The 21,627-nt window shown below is 38.7% G+C and overlaps 1 protein-coding gene across 2 annotated transcripts in view; it reads left to right on the top strand.

The window, feature by feature from the left end:
* The window catches only part of TASOR (transcription activation suppressor), a 22,742-nt gene extending 1,188 nt beyond the window's left edge, over window positions 1-21,554 (top strand). Inside the window, exons 2-23 of one of the 2 annotated variants that reach the window (XM_057373410.1) lie at window positions 5,346-5,491; window positions 6,597-6,689; window positions 7,554-7,626; window positions 7,964-8,055; window positions 8,400-8,558; window positions 9,126-9,253; window positions 9,922-9,953; window positions 10,622-10,727; window positions 11,111-11,214; window positions 11,323-11,426; window positions 11,652-11,724; window positions 11,871-11,945; window positions 12,331-13,047; window positions 14,084-14,520; window positions 15,175-15,310; window positions 16,124-17,049; window positions 17,728-17,850; window positions 18,395-18,554; window positions 19,120-19,228; window positions 19,387-19,565; window positions 19,652-19,804; window positions 20,591-21,554. In XM_057373410.1, coding sequence (XP_057229393.1) covers window positions 5,346-5,491; window positions 6,597-6,689; window positions 7,554-7,626; window positions 7,964-8,055; window positions 8,400-8,558; window positions 9,126-9,253; window positions 9,922-9,953; window positions 10,622-10,727; window positions 11,111-11,214; window positions 11,323-11,426; window positions 11,652-11,724; window positions 11,871-11,945; window positions 12,331-13,047; window positions 14,084-14,520; window positions 15,175-15,310; window positions 16,124-17,049; window positions 17,728-17,850; window positions 18,395-18,554; window positions 19,120-19,228; window positions 19,387-19,565; window positions 19,652-19,804; window positions 20,591-20,979 — 4,514 coding nt within the window. In that variant the 3' untranslated portion in view covers window positions 20,980-21,554. Of the gene's footprint in view, window positions 1-5,345; window positions 5,492-6,596; window positions 6,690-7,553; window positions 7,627-7,963; window positions 8,056-8,399; window positions 8,559-9,125; window positions 9,254-9,921; window positions 9,954-10,621; window positions 10,728-11,110; window positions 11,215-11,322; window positions 11,427-11,651; window positions 11,725-11,870; window positions 11,946-12,330; window positions 13,048-14,083; window positions 14,521-15,174; window positions 15,311-16,123; window positions 17,050-17,727; window positions 17,851-18,394; window positions 18,555-19,119; window positions 19,229-19,386; window positions 19,566-19,651; window positions 19,805-20,416 lie in introns of both variants that reach the window. The other variant, XM_057373409.1, reaches the window with a different exon arrangement.
* The last annotated feature ends 73 nt before the right edge of the window (window positions 21,555-21,627 follow it).

Here is a 21,627-nt window from a genome sequence, read left to right as displayed (position 1 = left end):
TTTTTTTTTTTTTTTTTTTTTTTTGTTTCTGAGTTATCTCTTGCTCTAAAAGCCTGTGGTTTTTCTTGCTTTTCACAAGGCTCCGCTGGTTTTTGCTTTACTTTTTTTTCTTAAATGGAGTTGAAGACACATGTGATTTCCCCCCTGAAACTTATCTCACTTCTTGCCCTTTTACAATATGGAGTCAGTAACTTAGTCTATATGACAAAAATACTTGTTTGAATAGGCTTCTGTTTTYCAGAGAAGAGTGTAACTTCTTAACTTCTTGAAATGCTTTCTTCTGTAAGGAAGAGATGAAGGTAGGTTCATTTCATTATCCAGTCTTTTCTCTCCTTCCAGTAATGGAATAATTCATTTTGGCAGTAATGACCCCTTTTTCTTCCCATTCTTTCCCGTAGCCACCCTGCCTTGGGGTGATACAAGTCTGGGAGAGATTCCTTGTAAAAAGAACTGGGTTGATTTGGAGAAAAAAAGTCTTTTAGAATCCATCTGACAGAAAAGTATCTGGATATAGCATGGTGCTTCATGAACAACTGAAGTGACCTGTATGCYACACCAACGTGTGGTTACATGTGAATACCTTCAAATGTATTTCAGTATTGTTCAGTACTTGACCAACGATATTTGAAGTTCCTCGTTAGCATTTGGTTCCAGTGTGAATGAAATCTGCAAAATACCCTTTCCAGGTCATCTGGTTCATCATTTGTCTATGCAGAGCCATCGAAAAGTTTTAGGTTGAGTCGTTCCAACCTCAGGCTTCTGTGGCCTCTAGGGTAGAAGAGGAAGCCATTCTTACCTTACTTTAAAAACTGACTTGGTAATGTTATTTGATCCATTCTTAACGTTTAGTGCAGTTGTCCTTTTTCTCCTTTCAGCCCGCAGAAAGGTTGTTGGGCACTTTAATCATTCTGATGACTTAGAGCTTCCAAAGCTCTCCAAGYAGACCCTGCTTCATTCGGCCCATGGGGCTTGTGGCCTTAGAGTTTCTGAGTGTTGGTCTCAYACCGTGGACTCCCAAACATGCAGTTTGAGGACAACCAAATTGCTGTTGGGATTTGTGTTGTCATTTGAAAAATGATTCAGTTCAGTCAGTTCTGGAACTGGACTGGAAGATCAGCACTGCATGGATCATCTGATGCTGTAGTGGCATAGGCTTATATTATCCTTACTGCCAGTGTTCAAATACATTTTGTTAAATTGCAAAATAATCTGAATGCCATCAACGCCTCTCAGAAGAGCTTTCTTGGCTCGATTCTAAAGCCCAGCATGATGCAATGCACAGGAAAGCTTCCCCCATCCTTCCTTGCCTTGGAATTGTCCTTGTTTTGCTTTTAAAACCACCATTTCTTTCCTGGACACACCGTACTGAGAGATACCTGCTCCCTTGGTTTTGAAGGTCTAGCTGCTGTATACGAAGTATATACAGGATGACTTTGTGAGAGGTGTTTGGGTTTGTTTGCAGGGGTTTTTTTTTGGTGGGTTTTTTATTTTTTTTAAGCACCAAAATGGGTTTCAGTAACAATTTTTGGTAATGGACCAGTTAAAAATGAATTCAGAAAGCAAAAATGTGAGAGAAATGTCCTAGAAAATTTAGGCTTTAGCTTCTTATTTATCTTCTTTGGAATTTATCTCCCCTTCTGGACACTTAAGTAGGAAATGAAAGTCAGCAGAAATCCTTGTTAATCTGGAGAAATGCATCTGGAGGAAGGATACCTCTTGGAAACAACTGTGATCAGTTGGCGCAGAGAATTCTTCTGATTTCCTGATTCTTTTTGCTAGCATAGAATTCGGGAAACAAGTGAAAAAAAGGTTGGCTGCAACATTATTTTTTTAAGGTGTGCCTGCATTTGCTTTCCTCAGAACTCTTGAAGATTTGTTTTCTTAGTGCATAGAGTTCAGTAATGGTGTTATGCTCTCTTGAACAGCTTACCTATTGTTTATCTTCAGGCTTGTCCTGGCCTCTTGTAATTCAGTTGTCAGATCTTCAGAGGTTTCCAAGTTTGCTTGAAACTTCAGAGATCCTTAATGGGATTAGGAAGGCAAATTTTAAGGATAAAGCACTGTGTAAGAGCACTTTTGCTGAGCTGTCAGTGATATCTGAGTGATCCCTTATCAAAAGATAATTTCACAAAGGTTGCTGACTTTGCATTCAGTGTCTTGAAGGGGCTGCTTGTTGATAAAAGCTGGATGTTTGTTTCTGGAGCTTATCAAAGTAGGGAGTAACTCCTGTTTCTGAGGCTGAGTGGGGCAAAAGGTCTTGCTTTTACCCATGAAACTCTCAGCAATACTTGCATGAAGGTACAGGTTGTCCCTTTTCTACCTCATCATTTCGTCTTGTCTTTTTTCTTTTAATTTTCCTTATCTTTGGTAGAGATAGGCTCCTACTGTTTTCTGCATGATATTTCCAGGTGAGGAGCTCTGTTAGTCCTTGAACTTGGTAACTTTTGGCCTTTTGAAAGCAAAAGACGTTTTGGGCTGAAAAAGTCATTAGGGTAAAAATTTTACAGTTCATTAACACCACTGGTTTTTGGTCTTAATCTTAAAAAATGAAGACTTAAAAAAATGAAAACTTTAAAGGGTGCTTCTCAATGGAATTTTCGTAGCAGGAACACTTGTGTGTGAAGAGTGCTAGCATTCTGCCAGCTTAGCTGATAAGAAAATGAGTAATGTGCTTATCTTCATTTAAAAGTTTGTTCAGGTTTTCTCAAGGAGGATGGCTCTGTCTTCACATTTGGACTTAAAGAACCAAAYCCACTAACTCTCATCTCAGTTTTCTAAAGTTGAAGCTGTGAAAGAAAAGTAGAGCCTCTCAGGTGTGCCAGACATTCAGACATCCAGTCCATCCCTGACTAGTGTTCATTAGCTAAACTCAATTTCCACTTAATAGTAATTATATATGTTCCAAAGCCCTGGGTAGAAGCTGAACAAACCCATCATTTATTTAATTATTTTAACCTATGCAGAGCAAGCCAGCAAACCCCACAATTGATTTGTGTTGTAAGGATGCTGCAGGCTAGTTCTTACTTTAATTACTGTTTAATTAACACAGGTCGGTAAAGGTGCAGCATGCCCCCATCAGCTTTGTACAGCAAGCCTGGAAGATATGTCTGTACACACAACTGGTCTTTGAAGTGATGTGGGACTGGAAATGAGTAATTTCATGGTTTGCCTGGGAGCACAGGTTTYGGTGACTGCTGCACAAAGTCTTCTCCTTGGTTTTATTTTAGTTTTGTCTTGTTTCTGAAATCCTTCCTTGAAATGAGGTGCAGGCAATGCTGTGGTGCTGTTAACGTATTGCTGCCTCTGAACACCATAGCTTGAGTGACAAACTGAAAAGTATGGCCTGGCCACTCACCTCATTGGGGTAGTGTTTCACCTTTTGATTAAAAGCARGAAGCCTGCTGTACCTCAGCTTCTGGAAGAAAAAACCGAGAATCTTTTTTGTATTTCATAACTTRAAGAATAGGTAGGGCTTTTCCATGAATGTGTTGAGAACTAAGTATCGTAGTTCATGTAGGTTCTCCCTAGCAGGAGAACAGGGGGAATTGCTGGTTTGGGGCAAGTCTGTCTCAGCTCGCTCCTCAGAGCTTTCCACAAAGCAGAAAATGTTGTGTGTGGTTTGTGGTGGCTCTTCCTAGCTCACCCTGCAGTGCTTTCTCCTTTGGGCTCCAGAGGGAAGTGAGAGACTGATTTTTGCTGAGCATTTGTCCCGGGGGAAGTAGGAAGAAGGGATAAAGCACAGTAAATGCTGTTAAGAAAACAGGAAATTTGGTCAAGCAGCTGGCACAGATAACCTTCTGCCTTAACTGGCCGTTTTTGAGCTGGCAGCATGACAACTGCAGTTCTTTCTGACAGGGACTGAACCCTGGTTCTGTAGTGCCCAAGATGTGTTTGGGCCGGGGGTGGAATAGGGGGTGCTTTTCCAGGGTGTGTGTAGCTACAATGGGCTTGCTTTCTATTAGTAAGCATTTCTCTCTTCAGTACAAGAGCATTCGGTCCCAGTAATACTAAGTCGAGAATTTAATTCACTCTCARTTCTCTCTCCCTGCCATATTGCTGTCAGCTGTTCAAGCATGAAAGCGTAGTTTCTTAAAAGGACATTACATGAGTTTGGTTTCTAAATCACTTTCATAACTTCCGCTCCTCAAAAAATCACTTGCTTGTTGTTGCTGGTGTTGGAATCATTGCTTGAGTTTGCAGATGTCGTGTTGCATTCTAAAGTGAGCAGCTTTYACTAGATAACCCAGAACAGTTCTGTTTTCATTAGGAATATTTGTTTTATATTGAGGCTTATTCAGTAATGTTTTCTGCAAATGAGGGAAAGATTGCTATCTGAATCTACTGCTGTATTTAATGAATTTGGAGAATATATTCTGAAGATGTAATTAAATTTAATTCGTTGTTAGAGTAATGGTAGRTATTTTTTTGTAAGACTAGTACTGATGTAGTTCTTTCTACCTGTTGTAACTACAGTAAAAATCCTGCAATTTCGGTGCATGTTTTGGAARTTAYCTTGAGGAGAAAAACTTCTTTTTGTGTTGTACTAGTTCAGTTTCCCCAGAGATGTTATTTTCCTAGCCACTGGTCTCAAAATCTGCACTCCCATTCTCTGCTGGCTCACTCTGGTGTTGCTCTTCTGATCAGTTTGTCACCTTGGTACCCTAACATGGACAAAGAAGATTGGGGATGTGAACATTTTCCTGTGGGAGCTCAGGCACAGGTTTGCCCAGGAGGGAATTTGCACAACAGCAGATGAAAGGCTTTCCTTTTCAAGCAGTTAGGGATAACATCATTAAGCATRCTCACAGGCAGTGGGCTTTTTTTAATAATAGGAGCTTATTTGTCTTCTCTAAACAGTACTGGATTTCTTCATGTTTAGCTTAATTGCCATAAGCAAACAGACACAAAACCCCATAATAGTTCTGAAGCAAGGCCAAGCTATRAAACTCTGGTTGAGGTTTTTATTAGAGCAATTTGTTCCTGCTTCATAATTAAGAGTTAATTAGTTAATTACAGTTCKGAAAGTCTAATTACAGTGTTTTGCAGTACATATTAGATGTTTTTCAGGGTTAAATTCAGACTTGAGGTGCTTCCGTTACAAATTCTGAGAACTAATAGATGCTCAAGAATAATAYTGAAAAAAAGTGATTTAAGATTTTATCACTGTAGGTAGTTTTAAGTTAAACTTCCTGAAGTCCATATTTTCCAGGTATTTTACTTGTTTTATATTTAAAATTGAATCACAAATTATTTGTCTTCATACATAAACTGGCAGTGAACTGGGAAATTCTGGATGTTTTCACATGTGTATGGGTGCTAATTATTTTATTTCTTCTCTTTCATAGCACTCTTTCAGCCAGTACTTCCAGGTTCTCGAGAATTTGATGATATTTTGAAGATTCTGCATTCTTCCTACTTGGATACAAGTTCAGCGTCCAATTTTAAATACAAGAGAGCCAGCTTAGTTCATAGTGAACTGTTGGAAAAGGAAGTGAGTATATTTGTGGCTTCTGCTTCTTAATAAGGTACCAGTCAAATGACAGTGCTTCTTCTCAGTCTAGAGCAGAGACCTGGGGATTACTTTCAGTTATGTGGTTGGCACTTAACTGCAAACTCACATCCCTAGAAATGTAAGCAGCTATTGTTTAGGCAAGTTTATTACTGCATAGTTGCAAATTTGCCTACTTGATGCTCCAAAAAGGCTAAATGCAAAACTGTAYTTGGCACCACTTATTTCTGTGTGATTTTAGCTTTCAAACATTTTCTTAGTTTTTTTTGTGTTTTAATAACTTGGAAAGATGTTTTAGTGTCTTCTTTGAAAGGTGTTGTTTCCTGTGAAAATTAAGATTAAAATATATATGCCCGATACTAAGTTCTCCTAGTCTCTGTAGTTTTGTTATTTTCTCACAAGTGCTTTTAACAAGTTGATTACTGAACTAGTAAGTGGAACATCYTGGTTGAAGCCCTTCTGTTGTACCTAATGTGTTGTGTCTTAAATCCAGCCTTGGCTTGCTCTCATCACTCAGAAATGAAATTTTCATTCCCAATGCCAAAAAGSTTCACATATGAAGTAACTGAATATATAATTTGTTTGCTCAGATTATCATCTTGAAGTTAAAAAGTAAACTGAAGCATTTTCTGCTACTATAACATTAATTATTCATAGTTATAGTGAAGAAATACTGGTAAAAATCACCTCAGTAGCAGTGAAGTGCATCTGCAGAAGTACATGCACAGTGTAAGAGATCTAAAAGGAGAAAAAAATGTACTTTTGGGGTTTCAAAGATTATATGGAAGGCATTGGGCTGTATGGCTCTAGCTTGTTCTGCTATGAAGATCAAACCAAATAYTACAGCACAGGTTTGTTTGAAGAGTGTCTCTTAAAAAACCAAATACTTGGGCAAATGAAGCCAAGTAGATTTCCCACAGGTATAATATTTTTGAAATTGAATTATAGCMTACAGTAATTTCATTTGGATGGTCTTTTGATTATTTTTGTACACTTGCATGTAACTTTGATGGGCCCTTAAAACATTGCCACTTGACTGTGTCAGCAGTATCTGTGTGCTGGTGTTAAGAACTTTCTGTATGAACAGTTCASAGAAAAACGCAGAGAGCTGAAGTTCGATGGGCGCCCGGAGAAAGAGCTTTCGGAAAGCTACGCATTCCTCATGGTGGATCGGTGCCAGGTGAGAAAATGAAACYCTGCAGGGGAAATGCTTGCTTTATCAATTAAGAGGTTTTGGGTCTTTGGTTTTTTCCATTGGTGCAGTCTTAAAGTTACTTTTCCAAAATTTAGCAGTGGAAGGTGTAGAAGGATGGGAAAAAAATCTCATACAACACCATTTAAATCCTCCGTTACCATATGTGAGATTCCCTATAATCCTCCATTTTTATGTCTCTGTAAAGTATCTTTTCTGGTTTAGGCTCTGTTCTGTAAATAAAACGATAGATTTTTCTGGATGACATGTAAGTTTTTATTGAGTTTGTGTTTGGGTTTTTTTAATTGAGGAGGAATATTTTGTGTTTTCATTGCAGTTAGGTTTTGGTGGGTTTTTTGGGGTTTCTTTTGCATCAACAAGATAACCTGTCATATTAGAAAATGGACATTGTCTTCCCTGTCTTTTTTTTGGTCAAATACTTAATATTTTTAATCAAAGTGATGGGAAGGAAATTTCTGTGCTTTTTCTGCTGTTTTAGATCCAGGATTTCTTAAGCATTCAATCATTTGATAGGTATACCTCCGTTTTAAATAATAAAATTTTCTATTAAACGTATTAAACTCRTATTAAACGCGAGTAATGTTCACAAACTGTTTTTTAAGTTATAGGGAGGCTGTTGTTTTTTAAGATACAGCTGTGTAGCTGCTCCCTCAGTATTTGACYTGCACAGTTTACAGTTTAGAGAATTCAGATTGGTCCTGCCTCTGTAAGGGTTGGGAGTTTGTTTACATCTCTGTTTAAATTCTGTAATTGTGATTTCTCACTATTTGTTCTTTTCATATCCTGGCTTTCCTATTAGACTTGCTTAAAAAAACTGTCTGTTCTCTTTAGATCCAGAGCATATGTGAAAAGGGGCTGCAGGTTGGCCACTCCAAAATCACAATTCTYGGCAGCCCTTCCATGGGTAACTATCTTTTGATTATTCAGAATTAGTTGGCAGATGATATGATGCAGTTGTGTAAACTTTCAGTCCTTTTTCTATCACTTACTGCAGCAATATCACAGCAAGATACTTTTAGCCAAAGAAATAGACATTAGAACATTATTTCATWGCTCTGTTTTTGACTAGTTCAATTAAATTCCCAAAGTGAAGGCCTAATTCTSATTTTGGTTTAAACCAAGATACCAGTGTATCTTTATTCTTTTGTGTACATTGAGCTTTTGATCCCATGTAATGTTTTTTAACCTCTAATAATGTTTTAACATTCAGTATATTGTATTTATTTTTGTACTGTTCTCAGGTGTATATATCTCCAAGTATGCTGATTTATTGCAGCCTAATCCTCTAGAATCTGGAGCAACTGGAGATGTGATTGTTTTTAAAATAATAAAGGTAATTTTATTTTGCTATTCTTGAAGAATTACATTGCTTACTGATAACACACAGGTGGTTTTAACCTAACTTTTAGTTTGCACAATGATCTGCTTGTAGAGAAACTAGAACTCTAATAGGTTTAAAATTCAGTGTTGATATTAAACTTAAATTAAGCATAATAAACTGTTATCAAAGGCAAAAATGGATTTTTTTGTTTGAAAGTATGAAAATAATGTATTTTTATAAGTGGCTTTTGTAATGGCCTGTTTTATTTTCCCTGCTCTTACTTTCTTTGGTACTTGAAGCAATTTGCCAGTTTTCAGGAAAAAGCYCATGCTTACAATTCTTGTGCTTTATTACAGGGTAAAATGAAGAGCATATATGACCACATTGGTATGAAAGCAATGGAATCAACTGCCAAGAATGTGTTAGATCCCACCCCAAAGCATGAGTGTCATGTTTCAAAGAATGCAAATAAAGTAACCTCCTTGTTRGCCTATCGAGCCTACGAACTTACTCAGGTAAGGCTGAGCCTGTGTTACCTTCTCATGTAAAAACTTCCTGAACAGAACCTCTGAGAYGATGGGGATAAAATCACTGAAGACACAACAATCCTGAGCTTCCCTGTAAAGCTGCAGCTGTGTGTGTGTGTAGTGTCCCACAGGTGCCTGCATTCRAAATCACAGAACAACGTCAGACTCTCCTGTGTCCATTGTGTGTTTCTGAGCCTTGTGGTGAAGAATCCCCTTCACATTGGGGTGTAGGTGGAATAGGAMATAGCCAGGGAATGTACGTGGAACTGGAATGGAGACTGGGGAGGAGARATAATACAGGAGTTTGAAGTGTAAAAGTACAAGTGGTTTGTGGTCATTAAGTGAGACTCCTAAAAGGGAAAACGTTGGTTAGGAAAGAATAGTATTTTCCTTTCTCTTTTTTTTCTCTTCCTTTTATTTCTTTTATTTCCTTTTCCAGACTCTATAGTACGTATGAGAGAAGCATTTAAAAGCTTCCTTATTTCAGATACCATCTTTCAAGAAATTGACTGTTGCTCCAGATTTCTGATTTAACATTGTGTCACTTTTTCCCAGTACTATTTTTATGAATACGGCTTTGATGAGATCAGGCGAAGACCAAGACATGTTTGCCCTTAYGCTGTTGTTTCATTTACTTACAAAGATGACGTGGTACAAGGACCAAAATTTGTGCCCCCATCAAGGTAAGCTAGGAAATGAGTTCTGGAAAATCTGCAYGTAGCATGAAGAATTCATAGCTCTTGGCAGTAGCTCAGAATTGCTTTAAATGAACAATGCTGAAATGAATGGATGTGTCACAGGGACTTAGCATTGTAAGTATTTCTGATGCAAAGCAAGAGGTGGCACAACTGGTTTTATGCAGCAGGGTGGCCCCTGTGGGAAGCAGTTCTGCTGCTCTTTCCACCTGCTTGCCTTCTGGCTAGGTAGAATCCACAAATAGTGTGGGGGGGTTTTACCTAATTGAGCAAATTGTGGATGGTAAAAAAAATTAACGGCATTATCTTGCTTGGTATTCTAAATTAGTGTTCTGTATATTTTGTCTCGGAACCCTTCAYTGGTGTGTCACTGCTTGTGAAGAGAATATGTAGATGGCCAGGTGATCACAGGTACAGTATGATACCTGTGCTGAGAGGAGGGGATCCAGATGTGGGGACTGTATTGTGAGGTGCTAAAAACAGTTATCAAGGTATCTAAAATAGTACAAGWTGCTGCAGCAGTGATATCTTGAGGTYAGARARGGTATTACYAATCTTGCTATTTTATTTCACTGATAAAATATCCTTAATGTAAAATTCASTGGCCAGAATTCCCTGTTCCAGCCTAGTCATTCTGTCTTTCTTCCTTTGTTTAGACCAAAYGCCTTCAACACAGATAGAAGTACAGGTAAGAATGAATTCCATTTTTTGATTTTATGATACAGACACAAAAGGTTTTGATGTTTTGACGTTTAATGTTTGACCAGTTTAGTTATGCTGAGTGTATACATGAATTTTATCCATTTTGGATAAAACTGTGCTGGTTGGAGGCATCTCTTCCTGATACTGGATGATCAAAAAGACACTTTAATGTGTAGCTTCTTTTATCAGAATGAACCAGAAGTGAACAAGATCAAAAGTCTTTTTTCACTCCTTTCTTATTCAAGTGTAGTAAGAAACTGATCTACCTGAATCTCCTGTTCAATGGCCCTTCAAATAATACGAGCATCTGTCATGCTTTTTTTTTGAACCTCATTCAAACAAAATTAATATGTATGAAAGTGGTAGTTAAGGTGTAAGGAAAGAGGATATAATTCCTCAGATATTATACACACCTTGGCATCAAGGGTGTGCTCATCCAGACAGGTGTAGGTAACATATCAACCTCCTGTACTCTGCTCAAAGCAGGTCAGAACATACAGTGTCAATAACACCCTTTCTGTTACCTTTTAACATTATTGTCTGGTATTAGTATGAAATTTTCCCTAAACTGGTTTTAGAGATTCAGCAGCCCTTTCTTTCAGTCCCATCCGGCAAGTGGTTTCACTTAGTCTTCCTTTCTCCATCTTCATGYAGAGAAATCTAACATTACATTGTGGAGGGGACAGCTTTGGAATAAAGCCAAACTTGTGTGCCATGTTTCCCTAAAATCAGCAGCACAACCTTTCCTTCCATGCAAGCTGTGAGTATTGCCATTTACACAGTAAGTTTAAWGACTGGTGAATTTTGGATATATTCAGATGAAAGTCTCAAATAATGACTAAGTGCCTTAAATATGTCAAACAAGATTTGAATCATGCATGTCCAGAACTTTGTTGAGTTCAGGCACACACTCTGCTGTTTGGTGTTTTGTTGTTTRGGGATTTGTTGGATTTTTTTTTATTTCCCTGAAGTGACAAACCCTCCTGTGCAGGGAGAAACTTCACTGGCTCACAAGATAGTCCAAAGAAATTTTTCTTAAGAGCATGTATTTACTGATTCTTATTTTATCAATGAAGATAGGAATATAGAAGGTAAAAAAGAGGTCTTTTTTTTTTTAATCTGTTCCCCACCCTTCGTCTCCAGTCCTGAGAAGCTTGAGATTGAAAAAGTTGTCAGCATCGATCAGCTCAAGAAGAAAATTTCACCAGCATTGTTCTTTAAAGAAACTTACCAAGGAGGAAAAGAAGGTAAATAGCTCTCACTTAATTTCTTTAAATTCAGAATTTTTAACTTTTCTGAATTACAATTTTGTTTCTTTTTTCTTACCTTCTCTTTCTCCCCTTGTATCGTGTCAGTGTTGAAGAATGGCATGTACTGTAGCCTGTATGAAGTTGTGGAGAAGTCCCGTTCTGGGAGTCACTTAGAGGGTTTACTTCAAAAACTAGAGAAAGAGAAACTTGTGAGTGCAACAGATTTGACTATTCCTGTTTTTAAAAAATAATTTTACTAGTTAGTAATTTGAGGCATACTACAAGATCCACAATCTCACTGGATTCCTTAGCTGCCATGTRCTTAAGTATTAGGGCACTTCTCTGCCCAAGACAGAATTATCTTACAGTCAGGAACAGTTATTCATAGTGAGCAAACATCTTTGGAGCAATTTGCTTTTTTTGCTTGAAAACAGGTCCTTGTGAAACCACTTCTGGACAGAGGATTTCTTTTTCTTCTTTCTCCTTGGCAAATGATGTCCCCTTATGGTAAGCATACTCTGKTTTTTTTGGGTTTGAGTTGGTTTTGTTGTTTTGTTTGTTTTTTTAGTGACGTGGGTTTTTGGGTACTAGATTGTCTTTTGAAGCATAGTGGTCCTCTCCTTTTATACTGTTTTTATTTTCTTGTTTTCTAGACCACCAAACTGGACGGTCCCGTGTGCTTCATGCATTGTTTCTGTTTCCAGAGTCTAGAAGTGTAATTAACTCAGGTAGGTTTGTTCACTGTTGTGTACAGATTTATTTAAACATAGATGATATTCTAATAAATACCTTGTCGTGTTCACATTCAGTGTGAACTAAGAGTAAGAATTTGCTTTGGTTATGGTCATGCTGTTGGTGTTYAGAAATATTTGTTTCTTCACAAAAGTGAATACCACCCATTGTAGGTTCATTTGCTCATATTTGAGAAAGTAAAACTTGGTTGAAATTTCTTGATTGCATATGGCTTCCCTGGCTTCTGAATTATTTCTTCATGGTCATTCCAAACTGTGTTTCACCCAATACGTATTAACACAGAATATTGCTAACACAGAATATTTGTTTATAGCTTCATGGTTTGGTTTTAAGTGTGGATTCCGTTTTCTCCTATGGCAGAACAAAAAAGTGTTCCATTTGGAACACAGAAAAATTCAGCTACCATCGTTTTGCACGAAAAAAAGGAAATCATTCCAGAATTCACAAAGTTGATTCAGTCTCTACATTTTGCTTTAAAGCAGTCTCGTAAAGACAGTAGCGCAGATTTCAATGCTGTTGTGGAAAAGTACATCCATGAGTATTTTAAAAAACTCTACAGTGGCCCTGGAAGAGGTAGAGAATTTATATTATATGAGTATGTATCACGGCTGGATGAGAAAACATTTCTGTATCCTGCCCCAAGATACAAAGGTCACATTGACAGCTGCTTGCAGAACTACATTTTTGGTTGTGAGGCATATCAGCTCCCTGTGTCCAGAGTTAAGGAACTGCTGGATAGAAATCGAAAGCCTCAGCGGTTCAGTCCTGTCTCAGATTATGAAGCCACAGAAGACTACTCTGACTTTGCCAAGGCAAAATGTGGGAAAAGAATCCATCCCAAGTATGAAGCCACTGCTGCCAAACAAAAACTGCCTTCTTCTGGAGATTATGATACTGAAAGACTCAAAAAACTTATTAACTTGATCCAGTGTAGGAAGAAAAATGTAGGTGGAGATTCTGATTTTGAAGACCTGAGAACTAGAAGTGGTCTGAAAAGAAAGCTGGAAAAACAGTCTGAAAATTTGCAGAAATATCTAAAAATGAGTGACTCCTCWGAGAATGTTTGTCAGTATGAAGGTAAGTAAGTCTTCGTTTAGAGTTCTTCTTTGAACATGGCTATTCAAAGCATATTTAATGTTTAATCATTACAGATTGAGTATTTTGCATGCTGTGGACATTYAATGCATGATGGTTCATTTAAACATTGGCCTGAGATCTGTCAAGAAAGTTTATTTTTTGCAGGTTTCCTCTTTCTAAGAGACAAGTTAATGGGAATTGTCATGGAAGTTGCTTTTGTGTTGCCTCTTTGGAAAGAAGCAGACTTTCAAAGAGTACACTTAGCTGTGGAGCTGTCCAAAGACTCTRCTACAGAACACTCAGCAGACTTGATACTGTCTTCTGCGTAGTTTGACTTTAGGCTTTGCTGTAATTCTTTATAGGGCTCCAATACCCTATATAATACCTAAAAAGTTTAGATGGAAGGGAAGCAGTATAGCAGCATATGTTTTGAAATAGCCAGTAATGTGTTTAGTGGGACAAAGGAAATAACCAAATAAGATTAAATTATTYTATACATGAAATTATGAACATCCAAACCTCAGAGAATTATCACACATACCTTCTGACTTAGGATCTGCCACAAAAAAAACCCTGTGATTTGTTTCCCTGACCTTTTTCTCAAGGCAATGATAGAGTCCTCCTGCAGAAGGGGGGAAATTGGGGAGCAGGGTGACACAAAGAAGAGGGGATTCACATCAAGCACCAGTCACTGTCATGTTTATGAATCACTGGAGGATGAAGTGACTGATCTCACTTGTCCTTCTGAGGGGGACAAGATACTGACTGGCATGTAGGAATGCAAAGGGAGGCAAAGGGTATGGCTGGGATTGCTGCTTGGAATTCTGTGAACCTTTAAAGGTCTTTTCACATTTATTATTAATGTAGAATATGTGCTGAATGCACTTCAACATTTGTTTTTGTTAAGTRTATGTGTACGTATGAACTGATGCTAAAGAGTGAGACTTTGGGTATGTGGCAGATACCTGTGCGGGGATCTGGTTTTGTTTTTAAGACTTAGTAATGGATTCTTTTTTCCCTCCTTACCTATTCTAAGGGGGCAGAACCTTGGATTCCCCCCAGTCTGTGTTCTCAATGAATTCTGACCTCGGTGGCCATGAGRGTGACTTCAGGCAGGCGGATGTGTCGGACTCTGCTGCTGCTGCTGACATGCACGGCCTGATCAAAGCGCTGCTGGAGACGCTGGCCACTGCCGGCCGCTGGGACGCGTCRCTGGTGCAGTCTGTCAGTCAAACCTTAGCATTGGGCGCTGAGGAAATCAAAGAGGAGATGGGACAAAAATATGAATATGAATCCATTCCAGCTCAGGAAAAAAATGATCATGAGCTTCCTAACACTGACAATGATGCCTTCAAGGACCCACAGAGCCCRGCTATGCTGGAAGCTGACATGCCATGCTTGCCCTACCCTGTTGATGTCAGTCTGCAGCTCCCACCTAACGAAGCAGGCCTTGAACACACACTACATTTACAAGTAAGTGAAGCTGCCAAGATGCTGACAAAGTACTATTTTTATAAATACTATGAGACTAAAGGAGAAAAACATTCTGTTATTTAACATAGGTAAACATGGGTAAGTACTAACTTTTCTGCAAAGAAGCTTTTCTGTTTGGCAGGAACATACATTGAAAGTTTCTTCACCCTTAAGCATCTGTTCCTTGTTGTTTATATCTATTTTTTTTTCTGTAATAAAACAGGAGCAGAATTGAAGTATTCTGAGCATTTTACTGCATGCCCAGGTCTCTGTATGCCTTTAAGGGCCCAGTACTTATTGTAGGCAGTGCCTCGATAATGCCAACATCTCGTAACTTTAGTCAGGTACCAACAACAGCCTGAAAAGAGCAAGGGAGCAGCCAGTTCTCYCCTCCTTTCCTATTTGCTGCCCCCAGCTTCCATACTGTAAGGCAAATGCTCTGGACTGCCTTAGTTACTTCATGATAGACCAGGGAAGTACCTCATGGAAACATTTCCAAGGCTGACTGGATTTGATTGATGGCAGATTTGCCAGTGTACTTACTGGTAAACTGAGGTGTGTTCTTTCTGCCAGATGCTCGGAATATAAAAGCTTAATAATGAGCAAATCCAAAAGAAGTTTTTTTTTGAGATAAGCATTCATTTTGTTTTTCAGGAAGCAGGCTCTGGGAGTACTTTTGAAGACTACAGTCCCTGTCATAGTGCACCTATAGAACATGGCTATCGCAGGCAACATGCCACCTCAAATAATGTAGAAGTTGGAATGCACTGGAAACTTATTCCAATTACAGGTAAGATGGGTTTTAAAACCTCTGTTCCTACAAATAGTGAATGAAAAYGTGTTCTAAAGGTTTGTGTCTTTCTTAGATCCATTCTTGGATTGCACGGTGGTACACAAGCACATCTRCAGCCTATGCAGTTGTTTCTTGTATTTGATTAATATAGAAATCAACTGGATGAAAACACATTGGGGGACAGTATTTGTTTAGCTTCATATTGACACAAGTTAGAAATGTGAACGCTTTAAAAACAGAACTAAGGTTTTGAATATGGATGGTGAAAGAAACTGAGTTGGGTTATGCTAGGCTTTCAGCACTCCTTGCAGCACCACTGAAGCTGTGTCAACAGTCAGTCTGACTGATAACCTCCCCTTTKATGCAAAAAACTCGTGTGTTCACAATTGCAAATCAGGTGCAGTCCAACTCCACAAGGTTGTTTGTGTCTAAAATAAGTATTTTGAACATGAGGATTTTAACCTAGTAGCAAATTAAAATTTTTGAATAATATGTCACCCTGCTTGATTTCTCATTTAATTTTTAATTTGTAATGGAGGCCTATACTGTTACGCATAATCATATGTTATCTCTGGGGAAACTACTTGTATTCTGCTTCTTCAGCAGACTTGGGCTGCGTTCTTTTACTGTCTTAGGAGCTGTTAAATGTACTCTACCCCAGCAGACTGTAACACATCTTTGGATTCAGGCAGGTTGGTGGGGAAGGCATAACAGGAATCCTCTTTTCAGGCTGTGATTTGGATGTTTTGGTGTATCAGTTGTGTGTGACTTTCAAACATGAGATGATGATGATGAACTCTTCCTCTGTAGGTTTGAAGTCACCAGAAGAGCCACTAGAATACTTACCACCAACAGATGCACTTCCTAATGACCCCCGGGTAGTAAATCGACAGAGAAATTCTGATTATCAGTTYCCATGCTCTCCGTTTTCGGACACACAAAAGGGGACAGCAGAAGATGGACATTACACAGGACAAGTGGAGGAACTTGATGATCAGTGTGAGCTAACAGATGACTCTTTAACAGCTAAGCATTCCATTAGTGCAGTAATAGAGACAACATTGTTAGAAGAATATAAACTCTTTGCAAGAAAGATTGAAGAAATTTTGCAGCAAAAGAACATTGCTTATGTCAGTGGCATATCCACACCGGTCCTGTCTGCCCGAGAGAGGATAAGGAGACTTTCTGAACACATTTGTTTGCAAGCATCAGATGTTTCTGTCCAAGAATATATAGAGACTCTGAGTGAAAAGTTGAATAGTGTCATTTTGGCTTCTTCATGCATTAAGCAGATTCCCCCAACTCATTCTAGTCCTGAAGCATCAGAGGTGGTGAGCAGCACTGCTCCCAGGCCTGTACCTGACACTCTGGCTGTGTGCAGGGACAGTGACATGGCGCTGGTTCCAGAGCCATTGTGCAATAACCTGGGGCAGGAGCCACATTCTCATGAGCAGCCTTCAGCAAGCTTACCCCCAGGGAAGGAGAAAATGGATCATGGGAATGCTAAACCAGAGGATCAGACTTCTGGTGGTGATCTGATGGAACCACCAGAAAAGACTCAGAAATCCTCAGAGAACTTAAACATTTCAACTCAACCTGCTTTTTTAAATTTTATAAGCCAGTTAAAGCTCGAAGATTTTAACTGTTTCATGGAATTTATGAAAGATGTACCGAAAAACACTGTCAAATTTTATATTCATGAAGAGGAAGAAAGTGTTCTCTGCAGAGAAATCAAAGTAAGTCTGTTTCAGTTGAACCTCTCTCTGGTGTCAGAAGAGTGTCTTTTAAATCCAATTGAAACTGGACTCRCTTTCACTGTGAAAGTGAATTGTGAAAGTAGGCTGTCCTGTCCCATTTCTTCTTGAGCTTTTGAGGTAGTCTTGCTTATATTTAGCCTTTACGTAAGTCTTTTTCTKAGAGCTGGAAAACAGAACAGGCTGTAGGTTGGTCCTTTCTGAAGATCCTGCCAGGGGTGGCCTTACAGAAAAACAAGGGAAGAAATGTGATAGCTTACATTTGAGAAAGAAYGTATGAAAAGTGACTGTGGGTGCCTTTGGGTTTTTTGCCCTTYGCCTCTAAGTAATRGTAGAGAGAACTTTGAGMAATCATTGTTATTCTGTAGATAAATGTGTAAGATTGAAAATTGAAAACTCTTGGCTTTTCCTGAAAACTCAGGCAGTTTGCTACTGTCAGTTGGCCATGTGTGTGTGATTTGATAGGAATGACTGACTTGCTGAAACAGCTGACCTCTGTGTTGCTGCATCCTTCTGATTAATGTATGGCACAGATAAGGAAGCCAGTCCCTCTGGGATTCATTGAAGTGCAAAACCTTCTTGCTGTGGGTGTTATCTGGGGATTGTTTTTACCAAAGTACCTACTGACATTYTCCTTGTCTTCTCTTTCTGTGGTGGTAGGAATATCTTAGAAAGTTAGGTAATACYGAATGCCATCCAGAGCAGTTCCTTAAAAGAAGAGCTGATTTAGATAAACTGTTGATCATTATCCAAAATGAAGACATTGCCAACCTCATCCATAAGGTATGTCCCACGTAAGTAAACGTGTGTTACAGAAAGCTGTTGTCAGTAGTGAGATGAACTCATTTGGAGAAGGCTGCACAGCCTTTAACAGTGCCCCCTGTTTAGCTGCTTTTTTTAGACTCAGAATGGTTGTGGTAAAAATGTTCTTGTTCCTACATTTACCCATAACTTCTTCCACCTCAATGCATGTGCTAATGTATATTTATTCTTAGTAGTTGTAAAGCTGAACACAAGACTGACTAGTTCTGCTTCTGGTTCTGTGATGCTCTAACAGCAGGGGAAGGCATTGACCTGAGCTATTCCTAACAGCTGGGGCTTAAGACTCATGCTGGACAGAAATTAAAATTATTTCAAGTGCTCAAGGTCCATTTATCTTATTCTTGTAATGTTCCTGAGAGAGCACTTCCGCAGGCAAGAAAAGAAACAGTAGTTTTTTGAAACCGTATTTTGAAGATCGGTGTTTGGCATTAGTAGGTAGGAGTTTTGTAGTTCTTTTTTCTGTGTGACCTCTGGTTTCATCTCTGATTTTGAATGTTTTAAACAGATCCCTGGCCTGGTGACCCTGAAAAAGCTGTCCTGTGTCAGCTTTGCCGGGGTTGATAGTTTGGATGATGTGAAAAACGGCACTTACAATGAACTGTTTGTGTCTGGGGGTTTTGTTGTGTCAGATGAATCTGTCCTTAATCCAGAGTCCATCACTACAGGTAGGTGTGATGCTTCCAGAAGCCTTAGACCTAAAATCCTGACATTTCAGTACCTAAGAAAGAGGTCCCATACTCACCACAGTGAAAGATCAGGTCTTCCAGTTTTTGTGATGTTCTTTGAGAACTTCAGCTAATTCAGTCTCTTTCTCACGCCACTGGCCTTGAAGAACAGGGAGATTTTGTTTCCTTTTTATTACATTGTGTACTTATGTCTGTAGAGCCTTTTATTCTGTACTCYATCCACAAATATGCTGTGTATACTTCTTTATTTGAAATTGAAGAGTTAATTAAGTTACAGTTTTAAAAAATATTTTAGCAAGGCATAGCATGTATAACTGAGGTCAGCTTTTAAATACCAGTGCTGGGCACATGATGTGCAGAAAAGCAGCTCAGTTTTATGACACTGTTGGCCAGTCTACTTGCAAAAAAATCTGAAGTGAGTGGCTGCTGTCTGTAATTGTGTGACTGCTGTGATGGACACAAACCAGCTTTTTATATACACTGAAGCAGTATGTTCAGTCTGCATACCACAGAATGTAACTTTTATTAAATATCTCCATAACAGATAAACTAAAACAGTTCCTAAAGTTTCTGGAGGATCTCAATGCCCCAGATCAGAAATGGCAGTGGAAAGTCCACTGCAGAATACAAAAAAAACTGAAGGAGCTGGGGAGGTAAGTAAGGTTCTGTAATACCAGCTGTTAAAGTGCTTCAGCTTTCTTTATGCCCTTCAAAGCACACTTAAATTGAATTTACTCTTATGTTTGTCTTTTGATAATTAGGCTGACCTTAAATCAGTCGTTTCTAATAGTGAACTTTCCCCTCACTGCAGGATGAATGCCAATGCCCTGAACCTGCTCACCCTTCTGAACACCTATCAGAAGARGCACTTGGTTGAGATTCTGTCTTACCATAAGTGTGATTCTCAAACTCGAAAYGCTCCAGAATTAGACTGTCTCATCAAGCTTCAGGCTCAAAACATACAACAGAGACATGTTGTCTTCCTAACAGGTAAACCCTACATTTGTGAATACCTCTCTCCCTTTTGTRTTAATAAGTGCTAAATATTAATACAAAACTTTCTTTTATGTATTTAGAAAAGAATCTCAAAACCCTCTCGAGTTACCTTGATAATGGCATAGTGGTTGCTGCTGTTGATGACTTTATGCATAACTTTAAAAGCCTCGTTGGGTATCACAACTCTGAACAGAACCACCTTTCTCCCTGCAGTGCTGGCCAAAGACAATCAGGTAATGTCAAACCCACTTAAACTTTCCTTYCCAAACTGCATGTGTAGAGTGGAGGTCCTGGGACAGTGTGCCTTGACTCTGGTCAACGAACACTGCAGCTGGCAAGGAAAACCCAACTCTCAAGCTACTCTTTTTCTATTTGAAATGATGGGGGAAAAAGCAGCTGGGATGGAGCATCAGAGACCTTAAATACAGAAGCACAGGCTAACATGATATTTGAGGCACTAGACTAGGAACAGGATAAACTTCTATCTTCTTTATCTACTTCTTYACCTGTATCTGTCAGTTAGAGATGTCAGTAATTGTACTCCTTTAATTGTCAGATCAAATACTCACCTACTGTGTAACTTTAGATGCTGTTTTGACATTGTCCCCTTTGGAGCTGGGAGTTGGGATTTCCCAATGTGCAGAAGTTTTTAGCACCGAGTAACTGGACACTCCCACAGAGGGTTAAGTGTGTGTGTTGGGTAAGTGAACATGAGTGGCAGAAGGCCAAGACTTAAGTGCTCTTGGAATGGCAGACCTGAAGTGTAACTCTGTGAGTAGTGGGTGGCCTTTTTAACCACAGTTTGTATTTCAATAGAATAGGACTTTCTCTCTCTTTTAATGTAGTTCTTGTAGAAAAGGATGAAAAGGATGAGGAGGACATGTCTCTGGATTCAGGGGATGAATTATCAGAAATAGAAATCTGCAGTGATGCCTCTAAGTATGATACTCGCGTGGAAGCTTTGCAGACAGAGGCCAAGGGCYCACATGGAGTAGATGCTAAAGCAAGCTGCTTATCAGTTACAGAGTTATCTCCTGAAGCACAAACTGGCCTTGTGGAAAAGACTTACAGAGCTGACTTGGAAGAGAAACAGCCAATTACTCCAGTTCCTACAACATACTCTGCTGAAGGAGAAAATCACAATTCAGTTGATCAAACTCCTTTCAGTAACTTCCAGGTTTAYAGCAGACAATTAAACATGTCCCATCAATTCAGCCACTTTAATGTACTCACTCATCAGACTTTTCTGGGAACAACATGCCCRATTTCTTCTGCAAATCAAAACCAAGAAGGGAGCAATTATTTTCTATCTGCCTACAGTCAGAGCATGGATACAGAAAAGTCATCATCACCTGGGGGCTGGGAGAGCACCTATGATTCTTCCAGGCCATATTCAGAACAGAAATGAACTCTTAACTCTCTTTTTCTAAGTTCCTGTGGACTTCTCTGTTTCTAAAATGTTGGATTAACGATTTCTATTTTATTCTGGAACAAAATGTTTCTTGTTCTTGTTATCTCAGATGTTTTCATGTTCTATTTAAATTCCCAATGGCCTGTCCCTGTTGGAACCATCTGAAAATTTAAATAAATACATATATTTTTTAACGTTTACTGTACTTGAATTACTTGTTTGTTGGCACTTTTAAGTTTCTACATTTGTATTTTACCTGTTACCTAGGCTTCAGTTTGAGGTCTGTTTAAYGTAAAGCTGAATGTTTGCCTAAAATATGTGAAAAAGCCAGTTGTTTTCTTTTTTTAACTGTAAGAGTATCCAAGTCACATTTCTTTACATAAATATTAAAATTAATGTATTTATTTGACATTGACACAAATTTTGTACAATGTTTTTACATAGTTCGAAGGCAATGTACTTATTTTCATGACTATATACTGGATTTTGGCTAAATACCTCAATTAGAGTAACCAGTGGTGCAGTTCCATTACAAAAAATCAAATAAACTTTTAATGCACAAGGGACTTGCTAACACATYGCTTTGTCTGTGGTTTTTATATTGTTTGCAAAGTACTGGAGGAGCACCCAAACTTGGTTTCATGA

Source organism: Malurus melanocephalus, unplaced genomic scaffold (assembly GCF_030028575.1).
Source record: "Malurus melanocephalus ecotype Western Australia unplaced genomic scaffold, MMel_1.1 scaffold_196, whole genome shotgun sequence".
NCBI lineage: Eukaryota > Metazoa > Chordata > Aves > Passeriformes > Maluridae > Malurus > Malurus melanocephalus.
This window is presented reverse-complemented; position numbering and strand designations above follow the sequence as displayed.